The sequence below is a fragment of the Eucalyptus grandis genome, chromosome 10 (assembly GCF_016545825.1).
Source record: "Eucalyptus grandis isolate ANBG69807.140 chromosome 10, ASM1654582v1, whole genome shotgun sequence".
In the NCBI taxonomy this organism is placed as follows: Eukaryota; Viridiplantae; Streptophyta; class Magnoliopsida; order Myrtales; family Myrtaceae; genus Eucalyptus; species Eucalyptus grandis.
In genome coordinates, this window is record NC_052621.1 from 8,386,961 (window position 1) to 8,412,670 (window position 25,710).

The 25,710-nt window shown below is 40.4% G+C and overlaps 2 protein-coding genes across 2 annotated transcripts; both read left to right on the forward strand.

The window, feature by feature from the left end:
* The first annotated feature begins 6,176 nt into the window (after positions 1 to 6,176).
* On the forward strand, positions 6,177 to 10,332 carry LOC104421547. Its single transcript, XM_010033533.3, has 8 exons — positions 6,177 to 7,524; positions 7,640 to 7,996; positions 8,231 to 8,494; positions 8,582 to 8,751; positions 9,373 to 9,585; positions 9,656 to 9,842; positions 9,933 to 9,981; positions 10,093 to 10,332. Exons 1-8 carry the CDS (start codon positions 6,358 to 6,360, stop codon positions 10,239 to 10,241), a joined length of 2,556 nt encoding a protein of 851 aa, XP_010031835.2. The 5' UTR covers positions 6,177 to 6,357; the 3' UTR covers positions 10,242 to 10,332.
* A 2,455-nt stretch (positions 10,333 to 12,787) lies between these two features.
* On the forward strand, positions 12,788 to 17,192 carry LOC104421549. Its single transcript, XM_039304024.1, has 8 exons — positions 12,788 to 14,206; positions 14,320 to 14,673; positions 14,910 to 15,125; positions 15,228 to 15,397; positions 16,000 to 16,212; positions 16,282 to 16,468; positions 16,573 to 16,621; positions 16,735 to 17,192. Exons 1-8 carry the CDS (start codon positions 13,037 to 13,039, stop codon positions 16,881 to 16,883), a joined length of 2,508 nt encoding a protein of 835 aa, XP_039159958.1. The 5' UTR covers positions 12,788 to 13,036; the 3' UTR covers positions 16,884 to 17,192.
* Positions 17,193 to 25,710: the final 8,518 nt, after the last annotated feature.

The following is a 25,710-nucleotide window of genomic DNA, read 5'->3' on the forward strand; positions in this document are numbered from 1 at the left end:
AACTTCTTTGTTAGTTCTTAACGGAGTCCTAGAGCAGAGAGGCCAGAGTCGTTGGACAAGACTTGAGCTCTTTTCCCTACTTTTTCATGAAGAAAAACTGAAAACACCTTGATTTCTTAAGCTACCTCTAGTGTTCCCTCATCCTCTGTATGTTTCAATTCCGAGTCTTCAATTGCAGCTTTTGCTTCTCTAAGCAAAGCATGGTGATTGACATGGCAGAGCTCTAGTGGGCCAAGCTGTCCTCTCTGCTTCGCTCCAGGTACTATTCGACAGATTGGCGTCTTGCAGGCTGATAGACTAGGTCTGGAGACAGAAAGATGAGGAAGTTCCGCTGAAGAAGCTAAAGGCAAGCCTTCTATTTGCCGAGGCAGTGTTGTCTAATGCGGAGCTTAAGCAAATCACAGACTCCACCATGAAAGGGTGGCTAGACCAGCTAGAAGAAACTGTCACCGATGCTCAGAATCTCTTGAATGCTGTTGAAGCCAGAGATTCACCGAGGAGGTTCAGAGGTGGATCAAGAAGCAAATTGCCAGAAGACATGCTCAACGGATTGGAGCTTATGGCTGGGCAAAAAGATGCCTTTGGCTTCATAGAACTAGGAGTACAGCCTTTGCAGGCATCCCCGACGATGTCTTTGATGCAAAAGCCTAACATCTATGGTAGGGACGAAGATATGGAGGCGATACTCAGCTTGTTGCTGTCCGATGATGCGCCAGGTGACCCAATATGTGTGATTACCATCGTTGGTGTCCCAGGGATTGGCAAGACCACGCTTGCTCAGTCTGTTTACAATGATAATAGCGTGGAAGGGTATTTTGACTTCACAGTTTGGATCTGTGTCTTGAACAGGTTTGACGTTTATTCGATTACCAAGACATTCCTAGAAGCAATAACTATGGCGAGTTGTGATATTAAGAATCTGAATCTTCTTCAACTGAGACTCAGAGAAGAACTAATCGGCTGGAAACTCTTACTTGTTCTGGATGATGTTTGCACTGAGGACTGCACAGAATGGAACACACTGCAAAGTCCTTTAAGATTCTGTGCACCAGCAAGCAAGACCATAGTGACCACTTGTAGTGAAATAACAGCAGCAATGACATGCACGCTGCCAGCTTACATTTAAGCCTGCTATCCTATGAAGATTGCTGGTTGATCTTCGCTCAACATGCATTTGACAGTATACTCGATGCTCCAGATCCAAACCTAGAAGCAGTAGGCAGAGAAATTGTGAAGAAATGCGGAGGACTTTCTCCAGTCACCAAATCCCTTGGAGTTCTGTTCTGCTCTAAACCAAACCATGAGTGGAATGAAATCTTGACGGATAGCAGGTGGGATGCATCGCATGATATAAACAGCTTTATGCAGACTTTTATTGTACAACCTCAAGTTGTGGTTATCCACCTCTCTGATTCTTTGGTTCTATATTAGCAGCTCAATCGTCTTAATCTAAACTTGCAGTGATTGGGTTTGGACTTTTCCTTGGGTGTAGATTAGAAGTGGAACGGGTGAATGGAGAAGAAAGCTTTTGGAAAGAAATCATGACAAAAATTTCTTCCCACGGGGCCTGAATCAGTTCAGGGGCACATCCCCATTTATAAAGATCAAGAGGGCATGGCTTTCCAAACTTCTGGTGCTCTGGATCATGGTTCTGAGCATTGTGAGCGCATTGGTTTACAAGACTGTAGACGATTATCAGATCACAAAAATGGAGGAGGCATTGGGAAGCATGTGCGATACACAGGCATGGATGCTACAGAATCAGTTTATGGTCAATGTAAATCACATCCAAGCACTTGCTATGGTGGTGAGATTTTATTACGAACAGAATGCAACACGTACTAAACGGGCGTGTCTCACACAACTCTCTTGGATATGATTTATCGATCTCTTTTCTATGCTGAACCTGATTGGTTCATTGAATCTTAAAGGTGGCCGGACCTGTTAATTGTTGAAAAGGTAGATTAGTTTTATCCATATAGTTTTAAGAATAAATGGCAATTTGTTGTTTTATGTCATATTACTTTTTAATAGTTCTTCTGCAACAAGATGCAGAGGCAATTTAGAGCTTGGATAAACTCTTTTGCATTACTTTCTGGAGTGACTTACGCAGAAAGAATGTGTCTCTGGGAAAGGAAAGTAATTTGGAGAGGGCTGGTGTGGAAGAAGATGATGCCTAAGACCTTTAAAAGCCGCCCGCCTTTGCTTGTTCAAGAAGATTTTGCAATGGTCGCAGCCTGTCAAAAAAACATCGCTCATGAGATCGCACTGATGAATTCACTTAACATTATGGCTGAAACGATACCTCATCTGTTATTTTCTCTTTACACGCTATGTCTTCGTATTTCTGCATTATGACGCTTAATTGGGGCACGTGTTTGCATGTTGCATGACCCAGGAAGATCGAGATCATGTATTGAAGGCAAGAACCATTGAAGAAGCTGTATTATCAAGCCCCTTCAGGCTGTTAGGATCAAATCGGACTGGAGTGGTTTTGACATATCCTGTTTACAGATCCAATCTCTCATCGAGCATGTGTTCGGAAGGGCAGTTTGTCTAGTGTTGCTCTTTCTCATGGCATTCTTTAGTATAGTTAGGTTCGATCGAATGAGGATGCGGTCCTCTCTAATCATGATTTCTCTGAGGAACTGGACCAACCATTTCCTAGGAATGTTTGACCCTTGCTAGAAGCCGCCTGTGAGATGGGCTGGATACTACTAGAGCTAGTTTCAAATGATTCAAGTTTCCAACGGAACTACTTAACTGAAATTCATGTCCCTTGCCCTAGCCACTCCCATTTCAGAAAGACCCGCATTACTTATTGTTTTCCTGCTATGATTTCATGGTGTCGTTTGTGTGCTATTTTGATTGCAACCTTGACCTTGTCAAACTTACTAATGGAAAATATTGACTTGGCACTGACATGGCTCATTAGATTTAAAAACTAAAGAAGAAAAGCTAAAATTTATTTTTGAAAAAACTGTTAAAAAAAATAGAGAAAATGGCAGCTCTGCTGCTGTTGCCGCCCATCGCCAGAGGGGCCGGCGATGGTCGTTGGCCATGGGCGGAGGTGGCCGGCCGTCACCCGACCAGGATGAGGCCTTGCCCAAGGCTAGCGAAGGTCATTGGCCCCGTGAGGGCTGGCGTGCGCGCCGAGCCCGAGCCTGGCAAGGGTTGCTGGCCCTTGCCTAGGGCTGGCAAGGCCTCACCCTAGTCGAGCGGAGGTTGGGTGGCAGCTGGCCACCTCCATCCAAGGCCACCGTGGTAGTGGCGAAGGACCTGCCATTTTCTCTCTTTTTTTAACAGTTTAAAAAAATAAATTTTAGGTTTTCTTTTTTAGTTTTTAAATCTAATTTTGAATAAAAATAATTTAAAAAAAATCATGTGAAAATGAAGATTTATTTAAAAAGCCACGTCAGTATTTTTCGTTAGTAAGTTTGACGGTATTAATTTTAGGACTCAATTAAACCAATTTGACAAGTTTAAGTATTTAATTGCACTTTTTACAAGTTTTAGGACTTCTATTACGCTCATCCCTTGTTTTTTCTAATAGCTCATACGATCAAGGGACCGAATCTTTACATAATGCATGCTTTCATTTTCTCACAGAAACTCTAGCCATGCTCCTTGATACTGAACTGAGTTCAACGCAAAGGGGCTACAAAAATATGCAGCTCAACGAGGAAAAGGTATTACTTGCAGATCAGACAGAATTATAGACAACCGTGGGATGAATTTTGTCTATTTTGCAGTTTGTTCAATTTATTACAATCATAAGTGATCTGTAGAACTTCTATACTAAGGAGAATCGTAGACAACCGTGGGATGAATAGTCAAAACCGGTATATGTTATCATCGCAGCCGAGTGTGAGAATAGACCGGCTCCGAAGTGCACGGTGCTTTCTCTGTGAAGTTCGTGGAAAGTTGTGGAGGTGGTGGAGTGTGAAACCTTGGGACTTGTTCTTGCCAAAGACTAAAGGTGACATATCCCGATTTACAAGAAAAAAGGCATGACACAACCGTTCTTTCACCAAACGATACGGCCTTAACATACCTAAAATTCAACTTGATATCAACATATATACATTCACATATATATATTTGACAAAAATGGCATTTAGTTACAATATCAGAGTATTTCTTTAATTCACCAAACCAAAACATATATCTTATGCAAAAACTAACTTATAAACTTATCAACTATATACAAAAAGTTCTCCCGAAGAACCCCTTAAAAGAACCTGAAAAACAAGTAGATGAAAGGAGTGAGCTACTACGGCTCAGTAAATAACACATTTCTTCTAAGCGGATCGATAAATCACTATGCACATTTAAAAACACATTCCTGACTCATTTTAATGTACTATATAATTGTAACTTAAATATCAAAGATACCAATGGTCCAATCCATCGGCCAATCTCATAAAACATGTATCAATGGTCTATTCTATTGATTAATCTCATTAAACTATACATCAATAGTCCATTCCATCTACCAAACTCAAATCACATATCAATGGTCTACTCCATTGATCCATTCATGCTCAAATGTCTAGCCATGGTCACGTGTAATGCCTATGACTAGACGACCAAGATTCTCCCTTGGCAAGATCTCCACTTATTATTAGTCGATGGCTCGGCTCACAAGGATATCTAAACTAGTATGCACGTACCCACACACCCCTCAAGGTTCATAGAGACATTGAGCACCAACCATCAATCACAATATCCAGTAATCCAACATCAGAAGGAAAGTCATATCACAACTCAAAATTTGATATATAAATATCAAAGTGTTCTCCAAAACGTTTCAAGATTCTTTTATAAAGAATTTCACAAACCATTTTCAAACAACCATTCAAATCGAATTCGAAATATAACTCATTTTAACCAACAAAATGGCAGTAATAGTTTGATCTTGTTTTATGCAACAAAAGATGTTTTTTATCAACTCATAAAATATATAATCCACCACGTTTCTCAAAACATGAGTTTAAAATACAAAGAAGAAATAGTGTCACTTACCTGGGAAAAATCAAAAATCAACCATGACGCTTATTCGAACCAATGCACTCGGATCCTAACAATTAACGGAAAAGCAATATCAAAAGGCCAAGTAAAAAGGATATTTTTATAATGACTTGCCTATACTAGGCCTATTTGTCGATGAAACGATACCTATGCGCCACGAAAGCCCAAATTTGTGGAAAGTCATTGTTTTCCGCTAGACATGGCCCACGTGGTAACTTTGTTGCACTAAATTCCTCCACAAAATTCCGTTTCAAGCCGTCTTATAGTCCTTACAAAACTCTCTTGATGTACTACAATAACCCCAACTCAGCCACTCCAAAACAGCACTGAAAACGACAGAAAAATCAGGCTCAAAACTACTGTCCGCTATAGTTCCAGAATGCGCCCCCAACTTCAAAATTCTGTTCCAGACAAACCACAAGCTCAAATCATGATCCGTAAGATATTATAACTTCACAACATCCCAAAGTATCATTTCTACAAATATATGCAGCTCAACAACTTAAAAATCGGGTTTTGCAGCACAAATATCCAAGAAATCCGAATTTCGAGCCCTAATTGCGACAATTGCTTCAAGTAGATGATTAAAGGCTTCAATAAGGCGTACCAACATTGCAAAACAAACTTGAGCCCACCAATTTTTTTTTCTTTTTACCTTTTTTCCTTTCTCTTCTTTCTCTCCTCTCCCCTGTTTCTTTATTTCCCCTATTTTCGTTTCTGCTGAAGCCCTCCCTCTCTCCTCTCTTCAAAACAGCTGAAGCTTCCACTATTTTTCTGAAGCTTCTTTTGTTGACTTTTCAAATCCTTTCTTTTCCTTTTTTTTTTAGCCCATATATTACAAGAGGCTTTGAACTTTTCTTTTTCTTGCGGAGTTGGTCATCCGTGGGAGCGAGGGCTAGTTTACTTGACAAATTAGAGAAATGATTCAATGACGCGGCGGCATGGTGCAAAGCCCCAGGAAATTTCTTCTTTGCACTCCAGAGCAACGCGTCAATATCACTGAAAAGCTTTGTTTGGCAAGGCATCTTTCTTTAATGATTGAATGGTTCTAACTTCGAACTGCACGTGGAAATATATTTGAAGAAACTATAGAAGCAAGAAGGGTAAAATAGTGTGCGATTGAGAGGAAGCCTCTTCTTTAGTTCTTAAAAAAGGACAAGAGCAGAGGGGCCAGAGTAGTTGGTCAAGAATTGAGCTCGTCCTTCGTTCTTTCCATGAAGTAAAAGACACATTGATTTCTGAAGTTAATCAAAGTGTTCCCTCATCCTCTTTATCCTGTGATTCCATTGCCGTTTTTGCTTCTCTTAGCAAAGCCTAGACTCTGACATGGCAGGAGCTCTAGTGGCTGGAGCTGTCCTCTCTGCTTCGCTCCAGGCACTATTCGACAGATTGGCTTCTCGGCTGATAGACTCTGTCTGGATACAGAAAGACGAGGAAGTTCTGCTGAAGAAACTGAAGGCAAGCCTTGTATTTGCTGAGGCAGTGTTGTCTGATGCGGAGCATAAGCAAATCACAGATCCAACCGCAAAAGGGTGGCTAGACCAGCTAGAAGAAACCGTCGCCGATGCTCAGAATCTCTTGAATGCTATTGAAGCCAGAGATTCACCGAGGAGGTTTAGAGGTGGATCCAAAAGCAAATTGCTAGAAGACATGCTCGATAGATTGGAGATTATGGTGAGGCAAAAGGATGCCTTTGGCTTCATAGAACTAGGAGCACAGCCTTTGCAGACGTCCCCAACGACATCTTTAATGCAGGAGCCTAACATCTATGGTAGAGACGAAGATATGGAGGCGATACTCAGCTTGTTGCTATCCGATGAAGCACCGGGTGACCCAATATGCGTGATTACCATAGTTGGTGTCCCAAGGATCGGCAAGACCACGCTTGCTCAGTCTATTTACAATGATAATAGCATGGAAGGGTATTTTGACTTCAGAGTTTGGATCTGCGTCTCGAACAGGTTGGATGTTTATTCGATTACCAAGACAATCCTAGAAGCAATAACTACGGTGAGCTGTGATATTAAGGACCTGAATCTTCTTCAACTGAGACTCAGAGAAGAACTAATCGGCCGGAAACTCTTACTTGTCCTGGATGACCTTTGCACTGAGGACTGCTCGGAATGGAACACACTGCGAAGTCCTTGGAGATTCTGTGCAAAGGCCAGCAAGATCATCGTGACTACTCGAAGTGAAATCACAGCAGCCATGACGTGCACGCTGCCAGCTTACCATTTAAGCCCGCTACCCTACGAAGATTGCTGGTTGATCTTCGCTCAACATGCATTTGATAGTGGACTCGGTGCTCCAGATCCAAACCTAGAAGCAGTAGGCAGAGAAATTGTGAAGAAATGCAGAGGCCTTCCTCTAGTCGCTAAGACCCTTGGAGTTCTGTTCCGCTCTAAACCAAACCATGGGAAGTGGAATGAAATCTTGACGGATAGCATGTGGGATGCATCACATGACTTGAACAGCTTTGCACAGGCTTTAAGTGTACGGCGGTAACTTTTGGTTATCGACCTCTCTAATTCTCTGGTTTTATTTTAGCAGTGCAATAATCTTAATCTAAACTTGCATTGATCACGTTTTCACTTTTCCTTGGGTGTAGGTTAGAAGTGGAATAGGTAAATGGAGAAGAAAGCTTTCGGAAAGACAACATGATGAAAATTTCTTCCCAGGGGTTCTGAATCAGTTTGGAGACACATTCCCATATATAAATATCAAGAGGGTATGGTTTTCCATATTTCTGGTGCTCTGGATCATGATTCTGAGCATTGTGAGTGCATTGGTTTACAAGACTGTAAAAGATTATCAGACTACAAAAATGAAGGAGGCATTGGGAAGCATGTGCGATAAACGGGCATGGATGCTACAGGATCAGTTTGCGTTTCATGTTAACCACATCCACGCACTTGCTATGGTGGCCAGACTTTATGACCAACAGAATGCAACATATACCACACAGGTGTGCCCTACACAACGCTCTTGGATATTGATTTATTGACCGCTTTTATGTTCTTGTTCATTAAATTTAGAAGGATGGACCCGTTAATCATTGAAAATGTAGATCATCATCCATATAGTTTTAAGAATAAATGGTGGTCACAGTTTTGAACTTTCACCTGCAACAAACAGCAAAGTTTGAGTATCTCGGTTCTGCATGTCGTATAACTCATGTTAATAATTCTTCTGCTGGAAGATGGGAGAGGCTCTCGAGGGCCACATGGATAATACTACTTTCAAGCGCCCATTACTTTCTGGAGTGGTTTATGCAGAACGAGCGGGTCATTGCAAGATTGATGATAAGAGAGGGCGGCAATGGCATATAATGCATGTGACCCCCGAAAGCGAGCCTCGCGAGCCTTCACCTGTTCAGGAAGAGTATGTACGCTACGAATTTGGTGAAGATGACAATGCTTATATGGGGCCTCTTCTGAGTTCACTTGGCATGATGACAGGAGAGGTACCTCTCCTGTTATTTTCTCTCTACACACTAGATCTTCGTACTTCCACAATACCAATGCCTAATTCGGGATATTTCATGACTCAGGAAGATCGACATCATGTATTGAAGGCAAGAGCTGTTGAAAAAGCTGTCTTATCAGCCCCCTTCAGGCTGTTTTCGTCAAATCGGACCGGAGTGATTTTGATATATCCTGTTTACAAATCCAAATTCTCACCAAGCGTGAGTTTGGAAGAGCGCATCAGAGCCACTGCAGGGTTTGTCCAGTGTTGCTCTTTATCGCAGCATTCCATAGTAAAATTATGATCGATTGAATGAGTGTTTGGTTCTCTCAAATCATGATTTCTCATAGGAACTGGACCAACCATTTACTATAAATATTTGGCTGTTGCTAGAAGAGGCCTGTGAGATGAACTGGATACTGTTGGAGCCAGTTTCAAATGCTTCAAGTTTGCACTTGGATACTTGACTGAAATTAGTCTCCCTTGCCCTAACCGCTCGCATTTCGGACAGAACTGAATTACTACTTGTTTTCCTGCTATGATTTCCCAATTCTGTGTCTCTATTATTCAACCATTGGCTGTTCTATCACACATGCATGATTGTGTTTGCGTGATATACCGATTGCAACCTTGATCTTATTGTATGACGAACTTCTAGGATAAGGCTGGCTCGTGCATGCCATGATTTTGCATATTCCGGATACTTCAGGAGTCTCTGGTTAAGTTTGCCTTGCATTATGTAGTTCAAAATGTTAATGCCTGTAATGAGGGTGCACCCTGGTTATCTGTATCTTCTCATGCCCAACCAATTCTTTTGTTTCTCTGTCGGTTAATATAAATGGACTCTGTGTGATTGAAATTTACAATTGCCATCAGATATATTGGTGGACTCTTTGAATTCGAGTCCCTTGTGGAGAGCATACTCTGGCAACTTGGAAATCAGACGGTTTTGGTCAAAGTATATGACATCACAAACTGTCGTCCCTCATTGATGTATGGTCCCAATTATGTCAAATTTGACTGGACCATGGCGCACATGAGCAAGCTTGAACTCGGAGATCCCTTCAGGAAGTACCTGATGATATGTAGGTTAGTCCAACCAATCAAATGGTTATTCAGAAAAAAAGAGTTCCCTCTTAGGCTGACACTGACCATGCAGGTATCAAGATGAGGCCTCTAAATCTTGGCTGCCAGCCATTGCCGTAGTCTTGATTGTCACCATCGGTTTGTTAGCACCTTGCGTGCTTTATGCTGCAGCTATTCACGTCGCGAAACTCAGACAAGCCTCACTCCAAATACAAGGATTGGAAGTTCAACTGCAAGATGCGAACATGGCCAATTCCCAGGTGATATTATCTGGGAACTATCACAAAGGCAGCCTATATTGTCTGCTTCCTGATGATTTTTTGCTGTGTCTGATTTTCTGTCTATAACAGCTCCGAGCTGATGCTTCAGAGATTAAGCAGCCTGCTTATACCATCATCCGTATGACAAACATAACTCCCGCATCGTGTTTCTCTTTTGCCTACTTTTAATAGCCCCTGTATGATCCATGGTTCAAATCTTTACAGAATATGTGCTTTCATTTGCCCGCAGAGACTCTTGCCATGCTTCTCGAGACTGAACTGAGCTTGGTACAAAGGAGCTACACTCGGATTGCTCAAGCTTGTGGAAGGAGGCAGATTGCATTAGTAGACAGCGCACTCGAATCACCAAATTCGCCAGTCATAACTCGCACCACCTAGAATGTTGCTTGGACAGTTTGAGATTGAGTGCTCTGATTCAGCTTTCAAGTCATGAAAATTCTAGGGAAAGGTATTACTTGCAGATCAGACAGAAAATTTCTGGTGTGATTGACTATTGACATGGCTTATGTAATTTTCTGCATTTGCCGAAGAAAGCCAGAGACTTCTGAATTCAGCCCCGACTATCGTCAATTCCTTGTAATAATCCCAGCAATCACAAAATACAGTTACAATCATCATGCGATTGTCTATCATGCTTAAGACAAGCAGACCATCGTCTTGTCCTCCCAAACCGTCATTCACGTACTGAAAAGCACAAAAAATTGTGAGAATTCGACGAAAGTGAAGCAAACCCACATTCCATTGATGCCCAAACATGTACATCGAACATAACACCGATTCAAATTCTTCATCATCAAGCCGTAAGAGAAATCGACCTACGAAGATCTATCTAACCACGTTTTTTCCTCCTAAGCCCTCTCTCCTCGGATCCTCCTGGCGAGCCGGATATCCCTGGGCAATGATCGTGACCCGCGGCGTGGATGGCGCACGGGCTGGGGTCCTCGAACAGCCCGACCAGGTGCTCCTCCGCCGCCTCCCGGAGGGCCGCGACGGGCGCTGCTCCGAGGCTTCTTCACGGGGGCCGACTTCCTCGCCACCTTGGTGGCCAGCCGTGATAATGGGCCCGGTCCATCTCCGGCCCGGCCCATCTCAGCTTCACTTTTCTTCGACAAATGAGCCTGTGAGCATATAAAGAAGGGAGGAACGCATGGGCGACATCGCCCGTGAATAGGAGCGAGGAAAGAAGGGGAAGAGAGGAGAGAGAGTGAGAAATTTTCGCGTGTAGCCATTCCGTACGTCCCAACAAGCCCAATTACAACGTCGGTTAGTGTTCAAGTACATTGTTGGTTTAACCAGAGTAATTTTCGAAATTAGGTCTCAATTTTAAAAAATTGTGTTAAAATTGATAAATTATAAGGTTTTGATTGAGGAACTCCTTAATTTTACTTTTATATGGAAATGGTAGATAATAGCGTTGTGGTACAATAGATTTGACAAAAATTGATTCTAAAGTACGAATTTGTGGGAACGAATTTTTGAAGTTTTGTATGAGAGTTTCACATAATGGATAATATGCATAATGGAAAAAAGATGAATATTCATTATAAACTGAGCTTTTTCAATGGCACTTAAGTATCATTTTATCGATGGATAAAACTAAAGGAAGGTGACACAAGCTCGGTTTCACTATAAGCTGAGAAGAGGAGGCACGATGTCCTAATTCCTCATGCCCTTTTTTGCTACATATATTGATTTTCCTATCCCTTGAATCCCACCTCTTTTTGTACTACTGAAAATTTCAGGGGTTACCTATATATCAACAATCATGGATAAGGATGAAAATGCACTCTCAACCTGATCAAGGCTTACCAATCTGTACCTTGAGGCGACTAGCTCATCCAAGCTCCTCGTCATCTCAAGAGTATGAACCAGAAAATCCTCCCCTGGATTGTCTGATCGACCGGGGCAATCCCGATGCTATGACGCGGTCTCTCTAAGCGAAGCTCTCCTTGCACCCACTTGATTCCTAGCTCTTCTTGATATGTACATAGGTAGAGAATAAACATCCCCATGAGCATCTGTTTTCTCACTGTCTGCGTCTTTTTCAACAAACCTGAAGAGATGAGGGGGAAAAACTTTCACTGTCCCAAGCTTATGAGCCATCAGTGGATGTCTTATGTATTGATGCTCAAATTATTTGAAAAATGAAATTGGGCTTTCAGTGATCCTACTTTTTTTCTTTGTTTAAGTATCATCGTCGCCGTCCTCAAAATCATATCATCATTATCATGGTGATATTATATAACTGAAATACAGTTGTACATAGCAGCTAGCCTGCGAGGCAAATTTGGTTGTGGGGAATTTTATCTATTTTGCAGTTTCTTCAAATTATTACAAAAATACGTGATCTACAGAACTTCTATCCCAAGGGGTAGACAACCGTAAGACGAATTGTCAAAACCAGTATATATTCCGGTTGCAACCAAGCATGCGAGTGGACCGGTTCTGAAGGCCACGGTGCTTTCCATGAAGTTCATGGAAAGTTATGGAGGTGAAGTATGGAATCTTGAGGCTTCCTATTGACAAAGTCTAGAGACTCTGAACACGTTTGTTTTCTTGCAGAGTCAGTCATTTTGTTTAGTCATATTGCCCCTCTGCTGCTTTCATGTTAACGTCTACGGATGATTTTTATATTGAAGGAGGCATCATGTTAAGAGGGAAGGCTAGTTTACTTGATCAAGTTAGAGAAATTATTATTCAATGCACATTGATCATACAGATATTGAGTTGTAAAGAAACATTGATTCGATGACTTGGTGGCATGGTGTGTCGTCCCAGGAAATTTCTTCTTTGAACTTCACATAAAATATGAAAATATCACTGTTGAGCTTTATTTGGCATGGCCTCTTTGATGATTGAATGGTTAATTTCCAACTTCAAACAGTGTGGAGATATAATTGAAGAAACTGTGGAAGCAAGAAGCGTGAGCAAGAAAGATAAATTAGTTTGCAATTGAGAGGAAGCCTCCTTGTTAGTTCTTAAAGAAGTCCTAGAGCAGAGGGGCCAGAGTAGTTGGTCAAGAATTGAGCTCTTCCGCTTTGTCTTTCCCGTGAAGTAAAATTAAAAACTCCTTGATTTCTGAAGCTAATCTCAAGTGTTCCCTCATCCTCTGTATCCTGCATTTCCTAGTCCATTGCCGTTTTTGCTTCTCTTAGCAAAGCCTAGACTCTGACATGGCAGGAGCTCTAGTGGGTGGAGCTGTCCTCTCTGCTTCGCTCCAGGTACTATTCGACAGATTGGCTTCCTGCAGGCTGACAGACTGCATCTGGAGACAAAACGATGAGGAAGTTCTGCTGAAGAAGCTAAAGGCAAGCCTTGTATTTGCTGAGGCGGTGTTGTCTGATGCAGAGCATAAGCAAATAACAGACCTGACTGCAAAAGGGTGGCTAAACCAGCTAGAAGAAACCGTCGCCGATGCTCAGAACCTCTTGAATGGTATTGAAGCCAGAGATTCACCTAGGAGGTTAAGAGGCGGATCAAGAAGCAAATTGCTAGAAGACATGCTTGATAGATTGGAAGTTATGGCAAGGCAAAAGGATGCCTTTGGCTTCATAGAACTAGGAGTACAGCCTTTGCAGACGTCCCCGACAACGTCTTTGGTGCAGGAGCGCAACATCTATGGTAGGGACGAAGATATGGAGGCGATAGTCGGCTTGTTGCTGTCTGATGATGCACCAAGTGACCCAATAGGTGTGATTACCATCATCGGTGTCCCAGGGATCGGCAAGACCATCCTCATCCAGTCTGTTTACAATGATAACAGTGTGAAAGGGTATTTTGACTTCAGAATTTGGATCTGTGCCTCAAACAGGTTAGATGTTTACTCGATTACCAAGACAATCCTAGAAGCTATAACTATGGTGAGTTGTGATATTAAGGACCTGAATATTCTTCAACTGAGACTCATAGAAGAAGTAATCGGCCGTAAACTCTTACTTATTCTGGATGATCTTTGCACTGAGGACTGCTTGGAATGGAACACGATGCAAAGTCCTTTAAGATTCTGTGCACCAGCAAGCAAGATCTTAGTGACTACTCGCAGTGAAATCACAGCAGCGATGACGTGCACGCTGCCAGCTTACCATTTAAGCCCACTACCATATGAAGTTTGCTGGTTGATCTTCACTCAACATGCATTTGATAGTGGATTCAGTGCTCCAGATCCAAATCTCGAAGCAGTAGGCAGAGAAGTTGTGAAGAAATGCAGAGGCCTTCCTCTAGTCGCCAAAACCCTCGGAGTTCTGTTCCGCTCTAAACCAAACCATGGGGAGTGGAATGAAATCTTGAAGGATAGTATGTGGGATGCATCACCTGATTTGAGCAGCTTTGTACAGACTTTAAGTGTACGACCATAACTTTTGCTTATCTACCTCTCAAATTTTCTGATTCTAGTTTAGCAGCAAAATCGTCTTAATCTGAACTTGCAGTAATCACGTTTTCACTTTTTCTTGTGTAGATTAGAAGTGGAATAGGTAAATGGAGAAGAAAGCTTTTGGAAAGTCAACATGAGGAAAACTTCTTCCCAGGGGTTCTGAATCAGTTTAGAGGCACATACCCATATATAAAGATCAAGAAGGCATGGCTTTCCAAAATTCTGGTGCTCTGGATTATTATTCTGAGCATAGTGAGCGGACTGGTTTACAAGACAGTAAATGATTATCAGACCACAAAAATGAAGGAGGCATTGAGAAGCATGTGCAGTAAACGGGCATGGATGCTACAGAATCAGTACACTGCCATTGTTAATCACTTCGCCCTTGCTATGATGGCGAGAGTTTATTACCAAGAGAATGCAATAAATACTAACCAGGTGTGTCCCACACAACTTTTGGATATTGATCTATCGACCTCTTTTATTTTTCCCCTGATTGATTTCATGGAATCTTAAAGGTGGATGAACCAGATAATTGTTGAAAATATAGATTATCATAGGTATAGTTTTAAGAGTAAATGGTGTTCACTGTTTTGAACTTTCCACTGAAACAAACAGCAAACTTTTGTCTCTGCATGTCATATAACTCTTGTTAATAATTCTTCTGCTGGAAGATGCGGGAGGCTCTTGACAACTACATGGATAATGATACTTGCGGTTGCCCATTATATTCTGGAGTGGCTTATGCAGAACATGTGGGTAAGAGAGGGTGCCAATGGCAGATAAATATGACCATTAGAGGCCAGCCTCCGCCTGTTGAAGAAAGGAAGGCCTACACTAACGTCCTTGCAAATGCACTTATGAATTCACGTCACATGACGACAGGAAAGGTACCTCATTTCTTATTTCCTCTTTACATGCTACATATTCTTATTTCCACATCATGAATGCTTCATTCACAGGGGCATCTGTTTGCATGTTGCATGATGCAGGAAGATCGAGGTCTTGTAGTGAAGGCAAGACCCGTTGAAAAAGCTGTATTATCAGGCCCCTTCAGGCTGTTACAATCGAATCAGACTGGAGTAATTTTGACATACCCTCATTACAGATCCAAGCTCTCACCAAGCATGGGTTTGGAAGAGCGCTTTAGAGCCATCACAGGGTTTGTCTAGTGTTGCTCTTTCTTGCATCATTCTTAGTATAATTAGAATCGACTGAATGAGTATGTGGTCCACTTGAATGATGATTTCTCTTAGGAACTGGACCTACCATTTACTGCGAATATTTGAACCTTGCTAGAGGCTGCCTAAGGCATGGACTGGACACTATTGGAGCTAGTTTCGGATGTTTCAATTTTGCACTGGGGGTACTCGACTGAAATTAGGATGCATTTCAGACAGACTCAAATTACTTCCTGTCTTCCAGCTATCAATTCTGGATTCTATGTTTTTATAATTATTTGACCATTGGCTGTGCTATGACATATGCATGATGGTGATTTTGTGCTATATTTGTTGCAACCTTGATGTTGTGATATGATGAACTAGTGGGATAATGCAGGCTTGTGTGTTGCGCGTTTATGCATATTCCAAGTAGGAGTCACTCGTCAAGTTTGCCTTGCATTATGAAGTCCAAAACGATAATGTCTGTCATGAGGATACGCCCTTGGCTATTTGTATCTTTCCATACCCAGCCAATTCGTTTGTTTGTCTGTGGGTTAATTTACATGGAATATGTGGGAATAAAATTTACAATTGCCATCAGATATATCGGAGTCGTCTTTGAATTCGAGTCCTTTGTGGAGAGCATACTCTGGCAACTTGGGAGTGGGACGGTTTTGGTTACTATATATGACATCACAAACTCTTCTCGCTCATTGATGTATGGTCACAACTACGTCAAAAGTGACTGGCCCATGATGCATGAGAGCAAGCTTGAACTCGGAGATCCCTTCAGGAAGCACCAGATGAATTGTAGGTTAGTACATCCAATCGAGGGTCATTCGGCGAGAAAGAGTTTTCTGTTAGGCTGACACTGACCACGCAGGTATCGAGATGCAGCATCCTTGTCTTGGATCCCAGCCATCGTTGCAGTCTCAATCTTCATCATCGGTTTGATAGTGCCATGCGTGCTTTATGCTGCGGCAATTCACATTGTGAAAATTAGACAAGCCTCACTGAGAATTCGCGGATTGGGAGTTCAACTGCGAGATGCAAACACAGCCAATTCCCAGGTGATGTTTTTGAGTAACCATCGCAAAAGCAGTGTGGTGTTGTCCACTTCCAGATGTCGACAGTTTTTATGCGAACCGACTCTGATTTTCTATTTCTTTAACAGCTCCGAGCTGATGCTTCAGAGATAAAGCAGCCTGCTTATACCATCATCGGTACGATAAAAATAACTCTTGCACTATTTTTTTCCTTTTTCTTATTTTTAATAGCTCCTTTATGATCCAAGGATTGAATCTTTACCAGAACAAGTGCTTTCATCTTCCCGCAGGGACTCTTGCCATGCTCCTCGAGACAGAACTGAGCTCAATCCAGAGGGGCTACATTCAGATTGCTCAAGCTTGTGGAAAGAGGCAGATTGCATTAGTAGACAGAGCCCTGGAATTGCCAAATTTGCCGGTCATAACTCATACCAACTAGAACATGGCCAATCACAAGTCATTAACGGAGGGGATGTTGCTTGGATAGTTTGAGACTGGGTATGTTTGCAGATGCTCCTGCAAAAAGCAAATAAAAACTTTTATGGTATGCTTGGATAGTTTGAGACTGGGTATGTTTGCAGATGCTCCTGCAAAAAGCAAATAAATACTTTTATGGTGTGCTTGGATAGTTTGAGATTGGGTATGTTTGCAGATGCTCCTGTTATGGTGTGTTTGGATAGTTTGAGATTGGATATGTTTGCAGATGCTCCTGCAAAAAGCAAATAAAAACTCTTATGGTGTGATTCGACTTTCAACATGGTTCATAACATGGATTGTCATTTTCTGCATTCGCATGTGAAAGCATGCCCCCAACTATTGTCAATTTCTTGATATCACGATGCAATTATCTATTATGGTCAAGACAAACAGACCACTGTCTTCTCTTCCTTGACGAAAAATTCGAAAAATCAAACCTTTGCAAACTAAAAGGCACAAGGAGTCCAAAGTGAAACCTTTATTGCTACTTCTACCGTGGAGGCTAAGTTCATTTTTTATTTTGAGGCTACCTCGCATAATGTTTAGTTGAAGAGTTTCATTTCTAGGCTTAGAATTGTTGATTCCACTTCTAAGCTATTAAGAATATATTGTGACAATTCCACTGTTGTTTTTATGACTAAAAAAAAAGTGGCAATCGAAGTAAGTATCAAGTATCTAGCCAAGGGAACGTCTTAAGGAAAATAAAATAGTCATAGAATACGTTAACACTGAATTGATGATAATTGATACATTGACTAAAGGCATGTCACCAATGAAACATAAGGATCATGTAATTAGTATGGGAATAGGTTTGATCATGCGATTTGTTGTCATATGAACGATTTTTGTTGTATGAAATTCTTATTCAATTGTAATGTTATTCTCAATTTTTAAACTACACATTTTGTTGTTTATTAGAATAATAGCTATTATTCGTTCTAAAATAAACATATGGTTTATTCATTAAAATGTGTTATCACATATAAGTTGATATTAAAGAAACGGGACGCATTGTGATACATAGAAGATATTACTTGCTCTTAAAGGACATGTCGCCATGATTCATGTATTTTGTTTCTTTTCTTAAGTATAAAGTTTCCATGGATCTGGTTGGATAATCCGCATGATGAAAATGTTGGGATTAAGTGGAAAAATGTTATATAAATGTTATATATATAATGTGATCCCTGATTTTTTGGAATATAGTTTTTAAAATAAAAACCTATCCATGGTTTTGACTCACATTTTCTCTTTTAAAGTGACGTTTTTTTCCATATGCAATTTTTCCACGCTTCGTACTTTTTTTGTGACAACCACCCATTTGGTAATCACCTTGATGGGAGACGGTTTATAAAAGGAATGATCGTTTATTTCGTAAGGGTAATCACAAGATCTAATGCAAATCCTCATATTTGAAAATATAACATTAGTACACGAGAGGATTGGGTTAATAAAGTATGCATGTAATTCTACCAAATCTCCATGAATATCCAACGAACACAAATTTGAACAATAGCTGGAGGTCAATTTTATTTTTTATCCTATTTTCATTGTATGATTCTAATCAATGCTTAAATTTTGTTCTTCAAAGCGTGATTAGAATCGCTAGTTTATGTCTAACATATATGGCAATTATGCCTTTATGATGGAAGAAAATTCAAATTTTGAATTAGACCTTTGGACTTATAGCTATTTATAATTAGCAATCCAATTTGCTGCCATATTTGTTTCTTTTGATTAACAAAAAGAGAAAAAGCAAAGCTTTTTACATAATGGTTAATATTTTGACAAAAAAAAAGAGTTAATGGTTAAGATGATAAGACTAGTCTTTGAACCAATTAAAAAAAAAAAAAGATAGTAAAGACTTTATCAAGGAATTAAATGGTTTTAGACAAAATAGATACTATCCCAATCAGAGCTAATTAATCACATCTTACCTAATGCCTCACCATTTAGTCCTCTTCTTTTTATGATAAAGAAATTCATCTCAATTCATCAACAACGGAAGTTCGGCCGGCATCCTGCCTATTACAAGATGCCTATAGAACATCGGGGAAGGAATTGAGTCACTGAAGAACATGGAAGCGCCATTGGTTGGTTAACCATAATAGGAGTAGAAGCAGGAGGAGCAATAATGCTACCAGTAACCTTGGGCCGAGCATCAAAGCGTGCAACTGTGACAATAAAATTTATTAACACTTAAATTTTTCCTCTTAATAGTCTCATTTACATTATAGAAATTTGGAAATTATATGCACTCATAACATTAGAATTTATCCTCTATCTAGAAAAATATATGTTTTTAATTCATATTTCATATTAGAATTTTTCAATGCAGTTTCTTTTATTTAAAAATTAGAGACATCATAGAGTTATGATCAATAACCCTCCATATAGAAAGATTAGTCAAAGTGGTAGGAGCTCTTAAATCCTCCTGTTCAACTTGAAATTGGAGCTTTCTCTTTTGTCTTCATTAAAAAAAATATTCATTAATTTCCACGAATAAGTACTCATGTACCGAGCCCCGAACAAACTAAGCAATGCCTAGCCAAGGCCGATTTTGGGACCTAAAAGGCATTGCCACGGACTTTTCTTTATTTCGTCAATAAAAACATCATTCATTATGCATTAGGAAATTTGCCATGCCCATGGAGGTTTAGCCCCTGTATGATCCATGGATCAAATCTTTACAGAGTATGTGCTTTCATTTGCCCGCAGAGACTCTTGCCATGCTTCTCGAGACTGAACTGAGCTTGGTACAAAGGAGCTACACTCGGATTGCTCAAGCTTGTGGAAGGAGGCAGATTGCATTAGTAGACAGCGCACTCGAATCACCAAATTCGGCGGTCATAAGTCGCACCACCTAGAATGTCGCTTGGACAGTTTGAGATTGAGTGCTCTGATTCAGCTTTCAAGTCATGAAAATTCTAGGAAAAGGTATTGCTTGCAGATCAGACAGAAAATTTCTGGTGTGATTGACTATTGACAATTTGACATGGCTTATGTAATTTTCTGCATTTGCCGAAGAAAGCCAGAGACTTCTGAATTCAGCCCCGACTATCGTCAATTCCTTGTAATAATCCCAGCAATCACAAAATACAGTTACAATCATCATGCGATTGTCTATCATGCTTAAGACAAGCAGACCATCATCTTGTCCTCCCAAACCATCATTCACGTACTGAAAAGCACAAAAATTTGTAAGAATTCGACGAAAGTAAAGCAAACCCACATTCCATTGATGCCTAAACATGTACATCGAACATAACACCGATTCAAATTCTTCATCATCAAGCTGAAAGAGAAATCGACCTACGAAGATTTTTCTAACTACGTTTCTTCCCCCTAAGCCCTCTCTCCTCGGATCCTCCTGGCGAGCTGGATATTCTTGGGCAATGATCGTGACCCGCTTGGCGTGGATGGCGCACGGGCTGGTGTCCTCGAACAGCCCGACCAGGTGCGCCTCCGCCGCCTCCCGGAGGGCCGCGACGGGCGCTGCTCCGAGGCTTCTTCACGGGGGCCGACTTCCTCGCCGCCTTGGTGACCAGCCGTAATAATGGGCCCAGCCCGGCCCATCTCAGCTTCACTTTTCTTCGACAAATGAGCCTGTGAGCATATAAAGAGGGGAGGAACGCATGGGCGACATCGCCCGTGAATAAGAGCGAGGAAAGAAGGGGAAGAGAGGAGAGAGAGTGAGAAATTTTCGCGTGTAGCCATTCCGTACGTCCCAGCAAGCCCAATTACAACGTCGGTTAGTGTTCAAGTGCATCCTTCGTTTAACCAGAGTAATTTTCGAAATTAGATCTCAATTTTAAAATTGTGTTAAAGTTGATGAATTATAAGGTTTTGATTTAGGAACTACTGAGTTTTACTTCCATATGAAGATGGTAGATAACGGCGTTGTGGTGCAATAGATTTGACAAAAATTGATTTTGAAGTACGAATTTGTGAGAACGAATTTTTGAAGTTTCATACGAGAGTTTCATATGATGAATTATATGCATAATGTAAAAAGATGAATATTTGTTACAAATTGAGCTTTTTCAATAGCACTTAGGTACCATTTTATCAATGGATAAAACTAAAGGAAGGTGACACAAAGCTCGGTTTCGCCATAAGCTAAGCGGAGGAGGTATGATGTCCTAATTTATCTTGCCCTTTTTTGCTACATATAAAGTTTTTCCTATCCATTAAATCCCACCTCTTTTTGTACTACTGAAAATTTCAGGGGTTATCTATATATCAATAGTTATGGATAAGGATGAAAATGCACTCTCGACTGGTCAGGGCTTAGCGATCTGTACCGCGAGGCGACTAGCTCATCCAGGCTTCTTGTCATCTCAAGAGTATCGAACCAGAAAGTCCTCCCTTGGAATGTCTTATCGACCAGGGCAGTCCGTTGCTGTGACGCGGTCTCTCTAAGCCTGAATCTCTCCTTGCGCCGCCATGAAAGGGTGTGCCCTTTCTCATGTGCGTCTTCCTATGGTATGGGTCACTCCTTACCATTAATAGAGGCAGCTCGAGGTTCAGGATGGCCCACTGGCCACCTGTCATGGCCTTTGGGCCCGAAGCACACCAATCGCGCCAACCCCATGAGAACCAAGAACAGCCTCTGCCTCTCGAGATATAAGATGATCACATTGTGACCAACGACAACCAGCAGTACAGGCATCCTTTAGGTTCCATGATTTTGCGCTTCCGAATAATTGGTTCTGAAAATTTACAGCTCCGCACTTGATTCCTAGTTCTTCTTGATATGTACATAGGTAGAGAAGAAACATTCCCATGAGGATATGTTTTCTCACTGTTGTTTCTTTTTCGAAAAACCTGAAGAGGAGGAGAAAAAACTCAACACTGTCCCAAGCATATGAGCCATCAGTGGATGTCTTATTTGATAAATGAAATAGGGCTTTCCCTGATTCTATCGTTTTCTTTGTTTGAGTATCCTCCTCCTCATCATCAAATCATCATCATATTACTATGGTGACATATATAACTGGAAAATAGTTGTACATAGCTACTAGCCTGCAAGGTAAATTTGGTTATGGGGAATTTGATCTATTTTGCAGTTTGTTCAATTTAATGACGATCATAAATAATATACAGAACTTCTATCCTAAGGAGAATTAAAGACAAGCGTGGGATGAATTGTCAAAACTGGAATATATTCAAGTCGCGGCCAAGTGAGAATAGACCAGTTTGAAGACCACGGTGCTTTCCGTGAAGTTCATGGAAAGTTATGGAGGTGAAGTGTGAAATCTTGAGGCTTCCTATTGACCAAGTGTCAGGAATATCAGATTCCCATAAACCGAATTCGACACCAAATTGAACCCCTAAAACAAGTGCGGAAGACGAGCCCGGGAAAATCACATGTATCATCGATCCTAAGGCACATCACAGAATCGAACGTACCCTGTTAGCCACAGATTAAACACCGACGTTGATATGAGGAAGAGAAACTGATCCCGTTCGATCCGATGACGTCAATTGGCCTTGAAGGGAAGAGAGTGTCATCTCTTTTGTTACTGTTCTTTCTTTTGGAGGGAGAGAGGGAGGAGGAACGTACGTACTTCTAAAAGGTGTGTTGCTCCCTCTCTTTTCCCCCTTAAATACGTCCTCTCCAAATGACGTGTCCCTTCGGTAAAAGACGTTCCCCCAAAAGTTATAACCCTTCAACATATCCCTCCATCCCTGGGCCCTAATCTTGTGGGCCAGGCTTTTAGGCCCAACATGGGCGGACATGCCAACTTAGGCCTATTACATTAATTAATAAATAAAACCATCATCTCCCACTCGCACATGGTGGGCCGAACAGGATCCTCTTTACCTCTCTACAATGTTCATACCGGTGAATAATCCGTACGACCAGCATACTTTGAGAGCTCGTTACCATACATCTATTAGGAATATATAGTAGCTCATAATGAGCATCACACTCTAAGTAGATTTAGTATGCAGTACCCTAGATCGATCAATCACATTTATATCTCTCTTGATCTCTTTTAAACAATGATATATATATATATATATATATATATATATATATATTATATTCACAATTATGATTATCCCAAAGATAGTCATAATTGGTCGACCAGTGAACACAAAACTAATATATGATTCTCTAAATTCGATCTTCCTCTTTTCTTCAAACTCTCAATTTCAGTTCAGCTTGCTTTTCTAGAAATGTCCCATTAGATCGAATCAATTTATGATTATTGGCAACATCCTAAGATAGCAATCACTGAATAGAAATCTTGAGAATAAGTAAAAATCATGAGGGCACTAAATAGAGGAACTCTTTTCCTAAAGAATCTCACACAGCACAAAAGTTGAGATCAAACTTTTGCTATTCTTATTGGCCGTCTCATGCATACGTAGTATGAAATACGTATTACGGTATTTAACTCATTTCTCATGGAGCGTATGTCTACACCTTTAATACCATACAGATGATAATTCAGATATACATAATGTCTAACTTGAGTTTACATATCTACTCATTCACAGAATTCATCATAATTTACATATGGCATCATAGACAAATAAAGTAAAATATGTGGGTTATTTTACTTTTGAACATAGTAAATATTATGTCATCATCTTAACACTTAATTAACGCGACATATATATTTTAAGCTTGAGCTCTTGATTATCACCTAGATAATAAGCTTAAAAAATCGTCTCATCTCTATTTATCACATAGTAAACAGAGGCGATTACCCGCATGAGTGGGCTAATAATTTATCTGTCCGACATAATTTCTCAACTTAATATAACGCACTGAGCATTAAGATGCATAAACGTCAAACAAAGATTCATAGGCATTAATGATGAAAACACAAATTCATCAAATGTGAACACTTAGGGAAATTACAATATTTAGTACATCAACCTCTACGCAATCCTAGAGATTTCACATGGCCACAAAACACATTTATAGGTATTGGCTTTGTTATAGGATCTGCTACCATTATATGCGTAACATGTACTGTAAGTTTACATCTTTTCGTGCAACCATATTCTTAACAAAATTATACTTGGTATCTATATGTTTAGTCTTGCCATGATATTTTGGATCTTTGGTGTACGCTATTGCTGCTTAGCTATCACAGTTAACCAACAATGAGTGTGCAGCATTCTCAATAACACCTAAATGATCCAAAAATCTCTTAAGCCAAACACCTTCTTGTATTGCTGCTAATAATGTCACGAACTCAACTTCCATCGTGGACAAGGCTATACACGTTTGTTTCTTACTGCTCCAACATATGGCGCCATTATTAAGTAAGAAAACAAACCCAGAGGTAGATTTCCTTTTATCTAAATCTCCTCTCCAATCAGCATCTGAATAACCTTCAAGTCGCAAATCCTTTCCTTGGTAATTCAGCTTGTAATCAGCAGTTCCCTTCAGATACCTCAGTATTCTTTTAACGGCCTTCCAATGTGCTTGACCTGGATTGGATTGGTATCTACTCACCATTTCAACTGCAAAACATATGTCAGGTCTTGTACACATCATAGCGTAACATCAACATCACTAGCATAAGGAACATGTTTCATTTGTTCCTTCTCTTGTGGAGTCTTTGGACACAGTCTATAGCTCAATCCTTCACATTTTGCAATAGGAGTGTCTATGACCTTATTTATATATGTTTCTTGCGAAAGAGATAACGATCTCTTCGAACAATCTCTTGAAATCTTAACTCCAAGAATGTATGCAGCATCACCCATATTTGTCATCTCAAAGTTGGAAGATAACCAACTCTTCACAGTATTTACAAACTCCAAATTGCTTTCGGCAATTAGTATATCATCAATATATAATGATATGATCACAAATTGATATTTGGATCTTTTGATATATACACAATGATCATCATCTATCATTGTAAAATCATATGCCATTATGGCATTATGAAAACGTATATACCATTGTCTCGATGACTGCTTAAGGCCGTATATCGATCTCAAAAGTCGACATACCTTTCCTTCTTAGCCTTCTTTAATGAAACCAGCAGGTTGTTCCATATATATTTCTTCATCTAATTCTCCATTGAGGAAAGCAGTCTTTACATCCATTTGATGTAACTCAAGATCCGTGCTAGCCACTATTGCCAGAATAATGCGAATCAAGGTAAATCTCACTACAGGAGAAAATGTTTCTTCATAATCAATTCATTCCTGTTGATTATACTCATTCGCCACAAGGCGAGCCTTATGCCTTTCTATCGAGTCATCAGTTTTTCGCTTTATTTTGAAAACTCACTTGTTCCCAATAGCTTTGCGTCCTTTTGGAAGATCAACCAGTTCTCAAACTTGGTTTGACTTCATTGACTCAATCTTCTCTTTCATTGCATAAATCCATTTTTCCTTACTAGGGCAATTTAGAGCCTCATTAATATTTCTTGACTCATCCTCATCTTGCAGAGCAATTATAAAAGTTTCCCCTTCAATGTCAAAACGTCGACGGGGAATACTTTTGCGACTTGTTCGCCGTATGGGAGAATGTACACTTTGCACATCATTTCCCATTATGCTCTCACTAGGATTAGATAATGATGATGTCATCTCATCATGTAGTTGTAATTGAGAATGAGTTGAATTCAATTCATCACTTCTCATATTACTCCCACTTGGACGAACTCCACTAATATCATTATCTTGATCCAAGGTTTCAAATAGGAAGTAATCTTCACCTATTTCGCCCTTCTTAGGAAATTCATTCTCTAAGAATGTGACATCTCGTGGTTCAAATTCAGTTATACTCCCACTTTCCTGCTCACCTA

Excerpts from the sequence above, each read along its gene's own strand:
- LOC104421549 (XM_039304024.1), top strand. The coding sequence starts at position 13,037 with ATGGCAGGAGCTCTAGTGGGTGGAGCTGTCCTCTCTGCTTCGCTCCAG. Across the intron at positions 14,674-14,909 it reads ATGCAATAAATACTAACCAG|ATGCGGGAGGCTCTTGACAA; the intron begins GTGTGTCCCACA and ends TTCTGCTGGAAG. Across the intron at positions 15,126-15,227 it reads GTCACATGACGACAGGAAAG|GAAGATCGAGGTCTTGTAGT; the intron begins GTACCTCATTTC and ends TGCATGATGCAG.
- LOC104421547 (XM_010033533.3), top strand. The coding sequence starts at position 6,358 with ATGGCAGGAGCTCTAGTGGCTGGAGCTGTCCTCTCTGCTTCGCTCCAG. Across the intron at positions 9,586-9,655 it reads AAGTACCTGATGATATGTAG|GTATCAAGATGAGGCCTCTA; the intron begins GTTAGTCCAACC and ends CTGACCATGCAG. Across the intron at positions 9,982-10,092 it reads GCCTGCTTATACCATCATCC|AGACTCTTGCCATGCTTCTC; the intron begins GTATGACAAACA and ends ATTTGCCCGCAG.